This window comes from Protopterus annectens, chromosome 8.part0, assembly GCF_019279795.1.
Source record: "Protopterus annectens isolate FY-2018-M chromosome 8.part0, PAN1.0, whole genome shotgun sequence".
Lineage (NCBI taxonomy): Eukaryota > Metazoa > Chordata > Ceratodontiformes > Protopteridae > Protopterus > Protopterus annectens.
The window spans coordinates 151,943,249-151,957,545 of NC_056741.1; the positions used below are offsets into that span (position 1 = coordinate 151,943,249).

Consider the following 14,297-nt stretch of genomic DNA (forward strand, 5'->3'; position numbering starts at 1 on the left):
TGGGCGTGGACTCCCTGGGGTGCGGGCCAGCCTGAACTTTCATATGCTAGTAGAATACACTGTGAAATCCACCTGGACAGTGTGAATTTTGAAACTGATTTTCCAAAATTAGATTTAGCAAAGGAAATAAACAGCTGGTCTGATTGCCTATGACCAGCTGTTCTGTGTAAATAGAAACGTAGTTGTCTTTGAACATCCAAAGAGTGCAACTTGTATTCGCCTTTGTTTTGGTAATTGGGAAAAAAGACAGGTAAATTAATAGTCTGATTGATGTTTGATTTGGAAGCAATCTTAGGAAGAAAAGAGGGATTGGTCCTGAGGGATACCCTATCTTTGTGAAAGGTCAAATACGGTGGCTTGGCGGAAAGGGCTTGTAGCTCAGAGACCCTTCTTGCCAACGTGATAGCGACGAGAAAGGCTGTTTTCCAGGATAATAGTTTAAGATCCACTGAAGCTGCAGGCTCAAAGGGAGGAGCTGTCAAAGCCTGGAGCACAAGCGCTAAATCTCAAGGAGGGACTGCATCCTTCACCGGGGGTCTCAGTAGGAAGGTACCCTTCAAAAAGGCCTTACACAATCTGGTAGAGATTAAAGGGCCTAGGTCACTCCCCACGTGATAATGCGAAATTGCTGCCAGCTGAACTCTGACCATGGAAGAGCTGGCTCCTTGGTCAAAAAGTCCTGACAAAAAGTGAAGAAACTCCAGCTCTATTCAGTCGCATACCGTCTGCTCAGAGGTGACCTGTGCCTGACATACAAGGCCATGTCCAACCCAGAATTAATGGACATGCTCCACCTCAAAAAATCCAAATCCACCAGAGCCACAAGAGCAAGAGACTTAGGATATAAATAGGACGTGCTGGAGGGACAGATTCATCACCCAGAGACTCCCTATGCTGTGGAACAGAATCCCGGTCCATGTGAGACAGAGCACCTCGCTGGCTCTGTTCAAGAGGAATCTTGACCAGTGGATGGGAGATCGTAGGTTTACCCCGGGGATCATCTCTGTATCACTGCTGGACAGAGGCACGGCAAACTAATGGGTATAGTATTTTTCAACCTAAGGGGTGGTGAAAGCCACACAACTCTGGCTAGGCTTATAAATGCCCTAGGGCAGATAGCCTAGTATGAACCTATGAACCTATGAACCTAACACCGCAGGTAACCCGCAGGTAACGGAGCCGTAAAGGGGTCTAAGTTTTGTTGTTCCGCCCAAACAGAAAACCATTTCCATTTGCTATCATAAAGCCTTCTAGTAGACGGCTTGTGGGCCGCCACTAAGATAGCTTTGACCGGGGAAGAGATACCGGGAGTCCTAGCTAGAAGTGGAACTGCAGCAACCAAGCCGTGAGCTTCAGATTGTCCAGATTCGGGGTCGGAAGGTCTAACGGGTGTGGGATCAGATTCAGTATGGGATCCAGAATCCAGGGAGGATTCACTAGATGAGACCGTAGATAAGGGAACCAAGCCTGACGACGCCAGATTGGAGCAATGAGAATTATTCTGCTCCCCAGCCATCTGGCTTTCTGTAAGAACTTCAGCATTAGAGGAAAAGGAGGGTAAGCATAGAGGAGATCAGGTGGTCAAGCATGTACAAGAGCGTCTCAGGGGGATTCCCCGGGTGGGGGATTAGAGCGAAGTAGTCGTTGCACTTCGTGTTTGCGGGAGAAGTGAAAAGATCGCAACAAGGTTGACCCTGTTTGGAGAATATTTGTTTCGCTACTTCAGGATTCAGAGACCACTCGTACGGCGATAGAATCGTGTGACTCAGTCTGCCCGCAAGGATGTTGGACCGTCCCGGAATGTGCGTCGCTATGAGAAAGCGGTTGGTGGAGATCGCCCATTCCCACACTCTCCTGGCCTCTCAGCAAAGTGGATAGGACCTGGTTCCCCCTTGTTTGTTGATATACCAGACTACCGACATGTTGTCCGTCTGGACTGCAATAGTCCCAACGGGAAGAAGGCTCTGGAGTGCTTGCAATGCCAACAGCACCGCCCTCATCTCTAGGACACTGATATGCAGCGTGGTCTCCGTGTGGTTCCACGTGCCTTGGACTGTCCTGCCTAGACAATGCCCCCCCATCCAAGGCGAGAGGCATCCGTGGTCACCGTGGTTAGGGGATAGGACATAGCAAAGGGCCGACCTTTGAGGAGGTCCGGGGACTGGAGCCACCACAGAAGGGCCTTCCTGCAAATCCTGCTGAGGCGAATGGGATGGTTTAGAGGGTAATGCAGGAAGGACCATTGGACTTGGAGGGTCCACTGCAGGACCCTCATGTTCAAATGCACCATGGGCAGCAGGTTGACGGCAGCCGCCATCGACCCTAGGGCCCTCAGGACCAACACTGCTGAAGGGGCTGGGGATTGAAGGAAGGCCCGCACATGGAGTCTCAGAGTTTGAAGCCGGTCTGAAGTCAAGAGGGCTACAAGCCAGCTTGTATACAATCTGGCCCCGATGAAGTCTATGATTTATGTCGGCAGAAGGGAAGATTTTCCTACATTGACTGTGATCCCCAGCCGGGGAGCTAGACAGAGAAAAGAGTCCCTGGCCGCGCAGAGTAAATGCCTTGTGGGGGCGGTCAGGAGCCAGTCGTCCAGGTAGGGGAAGACCTGAATTCCCTCGAGTCTCAGGTGGACCGCTATCACTGAAAAAACCTTGGTAAACACCCTGGGGGGCTGTGGTGAGACCAAAGGGAAGGACCCTGAATTGGTAATGACTGGCTCCTAGCCGGAAGCGAAGGAACCTCCTAGACAATCTGTCCATCAAGATGTGGTAGTACACATCCTTGAGGTCTATAGAGCACATCCAGTCGTTCTCCTGCAAGAGGGGGAGAATGGATTGAAGTGTGACCATCCAGAACTTTTCCTTGGTTACTGACAGGTTCAAAAGGGATTGATCGAGGATTGGCCTTAAGTCCCCCATCTTTTTTGGCACCAAGAAGAACCTGGAGTAAAACCCCGATCCAGACTGGTCTGGGGGGACGTGCTGAATGGCTCTTTTTCGAGCAGCTGCTGGATTTCCGCAGCCACAGCCTCCCTCTGATCAGGGGGGGGGGGGACATCGGGGAGGAATCTGGGATTGCGAGGGGGATGAAGAAATGGAATTTGGTAACCTCTGGATATGATACGAAGCACCCAGCGATCTGTCGTGATGGACTCCCAAGCTGCCAGGTGCCTCGAAAAGCGCCCCCGATTGCCTCCAGAGAGGAGCAGTTGGGTAACCCCTCAGGGTTGCTGCATGGGCCGATCAGAGAATGATTCTCTGGACCCAAAACTCCTCGGACCTCCTCTGCCCCGAGGGCGGCGTCCACCCTGTCCTCCTCTGCCTCGGAAGGACTGGGTGTCCGGAGCGTCATGGGACTGTTGCGACTTCCGGAACCACATCTTCTTCTGTCCTTTCTGGTTCTTGGAGAAGGACCTCTGGGGAGCAGAGAAGCGAACTCTGATGTTAGACAATGTCTGCCCATCCTTCTCCCTCTGGACTAATGTTTCACATACGGTTTTGCCAAAGAGGGCAGAACCATCGAATGGGGCATTAGCGAAAGACGCCTTAAAGGGTTCCGCGAAATCACAGTGTCGGAGCCACGCCTGACGCTTCAAGACGACGCCTGCTGCACTAGCTCTAGTGGCTCCCTCCATAGCATGGGATAGTAGCCACATAGAGGTATTGGAAATCGACCGAAGAGTGGCCAATCAGGCAGAGTACACCTGCTTGTCCTCCACCGACATGGACTCCGGGGGCGACCCAGCGTGCTCTTTAATAAGGTCTCACTGGAGCCGTATGACATGTGCCATGTAGTTCAGTGACCTTACCGAGAAGGTAGCTGAACTGAAGACTCGCTTCCCAAGGTGGTCCATCACCCGAGACTCCTTGCTAGGAGGATGGACCGAGGGACTTTCTTGGGCCAGTTCCCTCTTGGTGGCTGCCGCCACCAACATGGCATCTACCAGGGATCCCTTACTCCAGTGCGCTCTGTCGGAGGGGGGACTAAGGATCCTATCAGGTCTCTTCGAGGGGTGATCTTGGGGAGCCTTCCCCTTCCTCCAAATCTGTGTCCTCAGTTAAGGACTCAGGGGAGTCCAAGTGCCTCCTTTTGCACTTGTGCTTGTGAGGGACCTCCTCGGGGGGGGCTGTCTGAGGAGGCCTCACCAGGCTCATCATGTCTCAACAAGGGAACTACCTGGGACGTTAGAGCAGGCTGTCCCTGGGACCCGGTGATGGAAGCCGAAGCCAACTGAGGGGGAGTGTGGGGCAGATCCGTAGCTGTGGCCGGGGGCCTGGAATCCCTCGACAGAGCCCTCTCCACCACGTCAAAAGCCAAAGGAGAGCTGCTCTCTCTGGGATCCGACAGCAAACCCTCCCTCGGATCCAACGAGCGGATCGGGGCCGGAGCCGACGCTATCAGATCCGACGGGCCAGTATGCTCCGACCTGGATGGAGCCGAAGGCAGACTGCCACCCTCGGATCCGAAGCTCAGCTCTCGGCTCCGAGAGCTCGGATCCACCGAAAATGGACCCGACAGACTTGAGGGTGCTGTCGGTGCTGAAGTACCCAATACTATCGGTGCCAACACACCCCCGGCTCCAACACCGCTCGGTTCCGAGGACTACAAACCCGGGAAGTGGGTTAGAGAAGGAGCGATTGGGGTGAAAAAAGGGTCGAGTCCCCCCCCCCGGGAGGGGGGGAGGCAAGAACACTCCCATCTGCAGTTGGGCCTGGAGGAATTTTCTCATCATCCGGTCCAAATCTGCATCCGTTAGGCTTCTAGTAGACCTAGAGGTGGCCACCGAGGTGGGACAGGTATGCCACCTCGATGACCTCAAGGAAGACTGGGCCTCCTCCGGTCCCGGAGAGAAGCAAGGTGACTGGAGCAGGGAAGGAGAAGACTCGGAGGTCTTGGAGGGAGAAGCCCGCTTAGCTGGCGGGGCCGATGTGGAAGCCTCAGCCCGCCGCTTGTGATGCTTCTCTCTTCTCTTCTCTTTTCCTGGCTTCCCTATCCTCCTGGCCCAAGGTGGGAGGTTGAGTCCCGGCCAGGGGAAGGGAAGCAGTTGTGGGTACTGCCGCAGCTCCGACAGGCACCACGGGGGGACCGGAGGTCGGAGCCAAGTCTGGGGGCAGAAGTCCCGCAAGAATCAACTTCGACCTCCGGTCCTTAAGTGCCCTGGGGTTGAACACCACGCAAATAGTGCATCCAGAGGAGAGGTGTCAACCCCAAGGCACAACACGCACTGAGTGTGGCCATCTGCTGGGGATAGCTTATGGCCACACTCGGTACATTTAGAAAAAAATGTCTTTGGGGCCTCAGACATCACTGGAAAGGAGGACACACACACTAGGCTGCACACAGACACACGCCCTAACGCTCTCACAAGGGGGGTGGGGCAAATAAGCTAAAATTAAAGAGAAAAACTACAAGGGAACGCTAAACACACACGACACTCTTTTTTTTTTTTTTTACAGAAAAGGTAAGAAAAAGGAAAGAAAAAGGGTAAAAATTCTCTCTCAATTCTCGACTAACACCTTGAACTCAAGGATCAAGCTGCTGGCTTCAACCACGGCAAACTAGATCTGAGGTCAGGTAGGGTTAGCAGGGGATTATGGGTAGTGGAGGAGCTTGGAGCTCAGATCTCTGCTGTTGGAAACTGCCGGTTCGAATCCAATATGGATCCAAAGACCCATAGGTTGATGCCCAAATGAAGTTAACTACTTCAGATTAGTATTTTAAAAAGAAGGTGGAAGCACCAACATCTTGGAAGACAGTCGTGGTCGCTGTATTGCCTAAAGGCATTATGGACCCATCAAACCCATCTTCATATAGACCTCTTTCAATTTTAAACCATGATTATAAAGTGTTTATGTCTATACTAGCTAAAAGAATGACAAAGGTGTTGCCAAAATTGATAAGATATGGTTTTGTGGCAGGGAGATAAACATTTGAGAACATTAACAGAACAATGACAATCCAGAGGGATCACTTTTACTGGGAGAAAGTGAAGTAACAGAAATGGTGCTAATCAAGTGGAAGCATATTTAAAAAAACAGAGATCTTGTAGAGGTATTAGAGATATAGATATTCTGGGAAGTTTAAGAAAATTTGTATGAAGCAGAGAAATGTGGAAATCAAGCAACAGCACAAATGGAAATACCACTGTTATTTGTGGGTCTTTATGCAGAGAAAGCATTTGTCAGATTAAGCTAAGATTTTATGAGTAGGACAATGGAAGCATTTGCATTCCCTAATACAACAGTAAGGTTAATTAGGAGTATATAGGAATGATCAGAGCATAGAATTAAAGTGTGAAGTTCCTCTTGTGAAGAGAGGAATGAAGCAGGGGTGCCCTCTTTCCCTGTATTTGCTTTATATTTAGAGCCAATGACAAATAAAATAAGGGACTCGGAAATACAATGATATAATTGGTATAGTAATCAAGAAAATTTGGCTTAATTTGCAGACACTATTTTGTATCTGATAAATTCAGAAAAGGACACTGCAGTGTTGTGGAACATTTTACGACAATTTCAAGTCTTTTTGGAATATACAATTAATGAAGCTAAAACAAAGGCTATAGCTGTAAGTTATGTACCCACAAAGCTCATATGGTGTAGCGGTAGTTTCTCTGACTGCAGTGCACAGGGTCCTGGGTTGAAGAATTGGCAGGCCTGATTATTTTAGGGGCACTGTGAACTAATATCAGGTGGCACAGTGCCTGGGCAAATATTTGGGGGCTAGGCCTATAAAGATTCCAGGGCCATTAGCCTAGTGCACACCTATGAACCTATGGGCAGAAATTGGTTCAGCAATACCCATATTTATGGGAGCATGATAAGATGAAGTATTTAGCAGTATGGATTACAAAGATCGCTGTTATAGCAGATAACGATATGTGGGAAGAGACAAAACAAAGGATAATATAAAACTGAGAAATTGAGAACTCTTGTTTATGGACGTGGATAGTAAGATACAAGCAGTAAACATGTTCTTGGTCCATTTAGTTTTATATATGGCTCAGGCATATTTTTATCAACCAGAGGAGAAGCTGTGGACATCAGTTAATAAAGAGCTGAAGGCATTTATCTGGGAGGGGAAGAAGTGGGATACATTGATTCTTCCACTAGCAAGGTAGTTTAGGATTACCTGATTTGAAGGGATATTTTTGAGTTATACAGTTAAGGCTCATACATAACACAAGCAGAAGGTTATAATTCAAAATGGAAAGAGATGATGATGAAGCAATGAGGGACATTCAGGAAATAAAGAGAGAGTGGGATTTTGGAAGTATATTTTTAAGAGGAATAATAACGATACAGAATATTACAGAATATCAAATTAATAAAGCAGCAGAAAGTATTATAAGAACTAAACTGGCACAAAGACAAGAAAGAAGATTTTGCAGGTAAGGACACAAAAAAACAGGCAATAGGGGTCTGGAATTTACTGGAGAAAACTAGCAAATAACACAAGATACTGGGAGGAAATAACTTGAGTGGGAAAGGTAATAGGGTGGGATGAGGCCAAGAAGACATTTGGACTGAAGGCTAGAGACTGCCTTCCCTACCAGGGATTAATATCAGACTATAGGCAAAGATAAAGAGACAGGGGGAAGCTCAAGTGATAGACCTGCTCTGGTACAGTTTTTAGTTGAATCTAGGGCAGACACTACTGTTAAAAATGGATAATTAGAAGGGCAAATAACATTATATGACAACTATATGAATCAATGAGAGGAGGTTAGAAAATATTGGGAAGAGAGACTAAAAAGCAATTTAAAGGGGAACAATGAGAGGATATATTTATGGCTCCCAAGTATACAGCAAACTCCAGAAGGTTTAGGATTTTGCTTGGAAGTGTTTGTGTAGGTATTTTTATACCCCAAGCAGAGTTCAACATTTTTTTTCTTCAGGTAGATAGCAAATGCTGGAGGTGTGATGGGGAAGAAACAGGTAACTGGGTACATATGTTTTGGGAGTGTAATGAGTTGGCAAATTGTAACAATTCCCTACAGAGTACTCTGTCAAAAATATTGGGTGAGCAAATGATTGTAAGTAAGGAAAGTATGTTTTTTTTTAACTTGGACACAGATTCTGAATTCCCTAGATATAGTAAGGACTTAAGTTTAATTCTGTTGGCTGCCAAAAAATGGAAATCAAAGTCTAAACAAATTGTATTTGAGGTATTGAATATTTTAAAAGGGATAAAGGAACTGAAAGATGGATCTTTAGAAAAGGGAATATGCAAGTTACATAGAAATACATGGAAAATGTGGGAACCACATGAATCATGTTCAGGGGAGGAGAAGCAAGGTTTAAGAGAAGGCAGAAATTTAGCAATTCATGTACATGTGATGATAGTTACAAAGAAAAGTTATGTGATGTATAATGTACATAAATGGAAAAAATGTTAATATGGTTCGTTTTCTTTTCTGTTAATGTATGTCTGCCTAAGTTATAAATTAATAAAGGTGTTTAAAAATAGGGGTGTCTTAGTCTAGTGAGGACCACAGTAATAAATCAATCAATAAATAAAATTAAGTATTTCAAATATTTAATTACTTAGAAAACTTTAATAGGACCTTCCGGAAAATAGGTAATGTATGATACTTTCTAATGTCAGAAGGAAAAGTTCCAGATTTTTTAAGCTACAAGGTGATCAGAAATTGAGGAAGAGTTTACAAACTAAAACTAAAAAAGGAAAGGTGGAACACAGAGTTTTAGCAGCAGAAGTAAGTAGCTGTAATGACTGTGTGCTTGTGCTAGGCAGACAAAACAGCATGTCCTGCTTAACATTTTTTTTTATATAATGGTAGTGTCTAGTGAGGTTCAAAGCAAAAGTGGGAAACATTCTAATTTTGGCATTAGGATGGTTTTAACAAAAACTTTCCAAGTTTCACACAGAAGAAGATCAGTTGCAAACGTACAGTGTCATTTAAGTTGGACTAATACGGAATTAGGACATACTCAGCATGTTGGTGGAAAGTAAGTGTGAGATTTAAAACAATATGGTGATATTTACAAGACTCAGTCAACATAATGATATGGCCTTAAGGGTCTTTTTGACTTAAGAGGGGAATGTGTTTTAAGCGGTTGAGAAGAAGCAGATAGCATGGCTCTAGTTTTATATAAATTAACTACTATTTATTTATTGTATTTATTGTTATTAAAACATGATGAATCTTATTGAAGATGTGCTGCAAGAAAGACTGAAGACAACTATGGTCAATTTAACCTTAAAGAATGAGTAAATTATCCATATCAAGTACTATTTTAAGGTTACCGAAGTCAGAAGGGAAATTGCTGATAAACATGAAAGAGAAGGTTTACCATTGAAATGTCACAGTGCAATTGCACGGCTATGAAGTATTCGAACAACAGATGTTCGAATACTTCATATGTGTGCAGGTTACATGAGCGAATGTAATTTTTACGAATGGACTATGCATTCGCAAATATAACGTTCGCTCATGTAAAGGGATTGTGGTACAGTGCAGTTAGGGAAATACATCCCTTTCCTCACTGTAGTGTGATCTTGGAGTTGGAATATTAACTTAGGGGGGTGTGGGGGTGCAGGGGGGCTGGCCCCCCCTGCATAAACGGGATGTTAGGTTAGCTAGTTAGGGAGTTACGGGAAGGGTAGGATTGCTGTTAAGTGCTGAAAATGTCGTGATCGACATTTTCAGCATTAACAGCTATTTTGCGACATTAGGGACATTTGGTAATGTGTACTTTCGGCGAAACGCTTTGCTAATAAGTACAATTTTTTTTTAATTTCGAGATTATGATAGAAAACCGAAAGAGAAGAATATGCCCTAATGTTAAGCCTTGGTGAAAGGCAGTTTAACAGAAGTCTATGGAAGTGAAAGTTTTGTTTCAAAGTATCCTAAAAAAAGGAGTGGAGATGTAACCTTTAAATCAAATCAAAGAAGAAGAAACCAATATCTTGTTACAGAGTTTTGAGAAATGAGTGTTCTATTATAGTAAATACTTCTCTAAATCAATCAAAGAAAGTGGCTTCAGCTTTAGTCCTAAATTCATCTTGTTACAAATAAGACCTGTAGCTTAAATAATATTATGATTGTGTTAATTCCATATCTAAAACCATGTTGACAGACAGTCATTAAGGCAACATTTTCCAGAATGAAAAGGAGTAACTACTCATACTTAACATTTTTTGAGTATCTGGCCTAATGGAAGAAGACTGGCAAGAGGTCAATATTATTTTATTTTAGAGGGGTTAGCCATTTTAAATATTAGTATAATGGCTTCAGTTTTCCACTCAGCTGGGGTAAAACCTGAAGAAAGTGAGAAGTTAAGGGCTTATGGGAGGAGCGAGGCAATAAGTGGGGCATCCTCTGTAATAAATGTGGATACAACTGAAGAGCTGGAATGAAACTTTTATGACAAAAGCTGAAAAGTGAGAAAACTATATTTACAGATGTAGGTTTAAAATGAAAGGTAAACAGAAGGCCATGGTGAGAAGGGGGATTCGGGAGGTGGGGAATGGAGGGCTGGAGGCTGACCAGGACTTTGTTTATTTCAGAATGCATTTTTAGCTTTTTATTCACAATTTAATTTGCATATTACATTTTCACATTGATATTTTACTTTTTTATAGTAACATAACTATTAAATAAGAACTTTAAACATAAACAAAATAAATATATTAGCTATAAAGTAAAATACAACATAAATTGCAGTATCTCTAATTACAGTCCCACACAGTAGCCTTAACATTACCAATGACATTAAAGTATGACAGTACAAACTGATAATAATCTTTAATATTTAATTACAGAAGATGATCAGATTCTATAGCAAAACTCAGCTGTTGTCTTACCAGTATCTTTTTCAATCAGTTTGGCTTCAACAATAAACTCCATTGTAAAAACCGGAGTCCTCAGATGAAAATAATTAGTGTATATCACTTTTGAAACGCATCCACTTATGTCAGTCTGAAACATAAGCACACACACATAAAATATAAGCAATTTAAAATTACCCATGTATCCAGTTTTTACATGAGATGCAGCAATGATTTTCCAGCTTTTTGTCTGGAGTCCTATATTGTATGTTTCATGTATACCTCTCAACTGCCCCAATATTGCATAATGTCCCTAATTTCACATCACACACATTTTTGCTCTATCTCACATAAAATATTTGATTTTCTGGTAAACTACTGAGGACTAGTCAGTCAATAATTTCATATTTGTTATTGTTCAAAAAATGCATACAGAAGCAAAACCTGCAGCTCTAGTAACTTTTAATGTGAACTAGAGTAATATTTACAAATTGAAATGTATGGTTCCATGGAGTTGTGCATGGAAAAACTATGCTTCCAAGTCCTAATTTATAAAATGCAAGAAATCATAATATTGTTAGACCACACATACTACAGACTCCTGTTTCACTGATGAAATTATGTCATAATGCTTCCATACTGTATAGTGGAATAAGATTCAGGTACATTGAGCCAATTCAGAATACAAAAGTTATGTACTTACCATAATGTTAGATGCATGTGGTCTGATTTTTGTCTGCTTCAAATATATAGGTTGTCAGATCCAACATCAGTGCCAATCTCAAAGCTTATCGGATCCAGAGCTCTTACTCTTCCCATTTCTATAAGTCCCTTGGCTGTACCTCAGACGCTCAGATACAGTTTGCCCCCACTAGTCTGGAATATATGATAAAAACTACCTATGGGAAAAAAAAACCTTCCAGGAAAGAAAGTCATAAACTTGGTGATCTCAAATAGTTGATGAAAAGTAATTATAGTCTATTGTGACTGTGTACAGACAGGGACTGCCATTCACTCAATCATCTTAAAACTGTATGTGACAATTTGTAAAGGGGTACAAAGAGGACGAGTTTGAATCTGATGAAAATCAGACAATGTGGATCTAAAGTTATGGTCAGTACATAACTTTTGTATCCGATATTATCTACTTTCATTCATTCAAACATATGGGACGGAATCCCAAGCTGTTAGACAGGGAGATATCAAGGAAGGACATTACCCAGTATGGTGGAACCAAATGATGAATGTGATGTGGATTGAGTGTCCAACTTATAGTGAGACACAAAACTATGAACCATTGTCCATCGGCCATGGCACAGATGTCATTAATGGATACTCATCTGCTGAAGTCTGTCAAAGTATAAACTGCTCTGGATGACTGTGCTTTTTGGTTATCTAGTAAAGGTAATTTTTCTTATGAAATACAAAGGAAGAAATCTGACAGCCATCTGTATAAGGTTACTTTGGTAACTGCCTTTTCCAACTTTTTGCTTTTGTCAAAGGAAAAAGAACAATTGATCATCATTTCTGAAATCTTTTGTCCTGTAGTATAGCATCTCAGTTGCCTCTGAACATCTAACATACATACTAAGTATTCTTCTTTGTTTGAGTATCTTGGAAAGAAGACAGGAAGATGTTTTGATTGTTATAAATTAGTTCCGGATGCCACCTTAGAAATAAAGGATGTGTTAGTTCTTAGGGAAACTGTATCTTTGTGAAACATTAGATAAGGGGTCTTAGAGGAGAGGGCTTGCTGTTTTGACATCCATCTGGCTGATGACACTATGACCAGCAAAACTGTTTTCCATGTAAAGAAATTTTAAGTCTGCAGTGGAAGCAGGTTCAAATGGACCCTGGGTTAAAGCTTCTAACATAATGGTAGTGTCTTGTGGATGTGCTGGGTCTCTAATGGAAGGTTTCAGAAGAAAGGTACCTTTGAGGAAGGTTTTTGAGATCTTTAGTGGTGCTATTAATGTAAAATCACAGCCAAAATGAGAATTGGAAATTGCAGCCAATATACCTTAATAGTTGCAAAACTGAAGCCTTTGTCAAATAGATCAGACAAAAATTCAAGTATGGAAGGAATTGGTGCTGAAAAGGGATCCAAACTTCTGGAGTAGAGCCAGTTTGGAAATCTTTTCCATTTACTGTGGTAAATTTTCCTAGCTGATGGTTTCTGTGAAGCAGAAGGAATATTCACTATTGTGGGAGGAAGCCGGCATCTCTGACTATAGTTAAAAATGGAGGAACCATGTAATTAATTTCATGGATTCTGATGCAAAGGACGGAATCTGGATGGTTGAGTTATCAGACCTAGATAAAGATCCATAATTCATGAATGATCTACTAGAACAAGCCATAGGTGGAAGAACTGTGTCTCTAGGGGCCAAAAGGGTGCAATGAAGATCACCTTGGCCTTACACTGCCTAACTTTCTGTATGAATTTGTTCATTAATGGTACAGAAGGAAATCATACAGGAGACCCGAGGGCCAGTTGTGGACCACAACTTGGTGACTCTCCCACTGGATGGTCAGGGAAAAATAGCTGCTGCACTTGTTTAGATAGACAGCAAGGAGGTCATTGCTAGGTTGGCCCCATGACTGAAAATTGTCTGTGCCACTGTAGGATTAAGGGACCACTTGTGAGGTATCAGCACAACCTACTCAATTTGTCTGCAAGTACAGTGGAGGACCCTAGGATGTGAGTTGCTATCAGAAGGTGTTGTAAAGATATTAACTATTGCCAACCCCTCATGGCTTTCTTAACATAGAGGATAATATTGGGTTCCTCCCTGTTTGTTGATGTACCATACAACAGTAATGTTGTCTGTCTGCATGGATATCACACCCTTGGAGTGGAAGTCCTAAAATACCTGCAATGCTAGGAGGACTGCCTCTGTTGTTAACCATGAACCTTGCAATCCTTCCCTTTGAAATGCCCCCCCACCCAAGAAGGGATGTGTCTGTGGTCACTGTTGTCATAGTTGAATCCATCTCTAAAGGTTGATGGGTGTCCCTCTGTCACAGACAGGGACATGATCCACCAAGCTATGTGCTTTTTTCATACCTGTGTAATCTTAATTTTTGAATGCAGTGGGTGAATTGATTGAGACCACTATACTGCTAAGGTCCATTACAGCACTCTCGTGAAATATCTGGTGAATGTGTAATCTTAATTTTTGAATGCAGTGGGTGTATTGATTGAGACCACTATACTGCTAAAATCCATTACAGCACTCTCGTGAAATATCTGGTGAATGTAATGAAATCAAATCAACAAAATTATGGATGCCATGAGACCCATTTGATGTAGGATTAATCTTGCTGGTAGTGTTGGGTGATACAGAACATGAAGAGCTGTTAGATGAAGTGACTGGACCCTGAACTGGGGAAGGCTGATTATTTGAAGTCTGGAGTTTAGGTGGCATCCTATGAATTCTATACTCTGAGTTGGAGTCAGCTGACATTTTGCCAGGTTTATGGAAATTCCTAATTTCAGAAAC

The 14,297-nt window shown here is 43.2% G+C and overlaps 1 protein-coding gene across 1 annotated transcript in view; it reads right to left on the reverse strand.

Moving 5' to 3' along the window:
• Window positions 1–14,297, reverse strand: part of LOC122808680 (alpha-2-macroglobulin-like) — a 2,380,392-nt gene that overhangs the window by 1,444,479 nt on the left and 921,616 nt on the right. Inside the window, exon 9 of the mRNA XM_044079659.1 lies at window positions 10,831–10,945. Coding sequence (XP_043935594.1) covers window positions 10,831–10,945 — 115 coding nt within the window. The remainder of the gene's footprint in view (window positions 1–10,830; window positions 10,946–14,297) is intronic.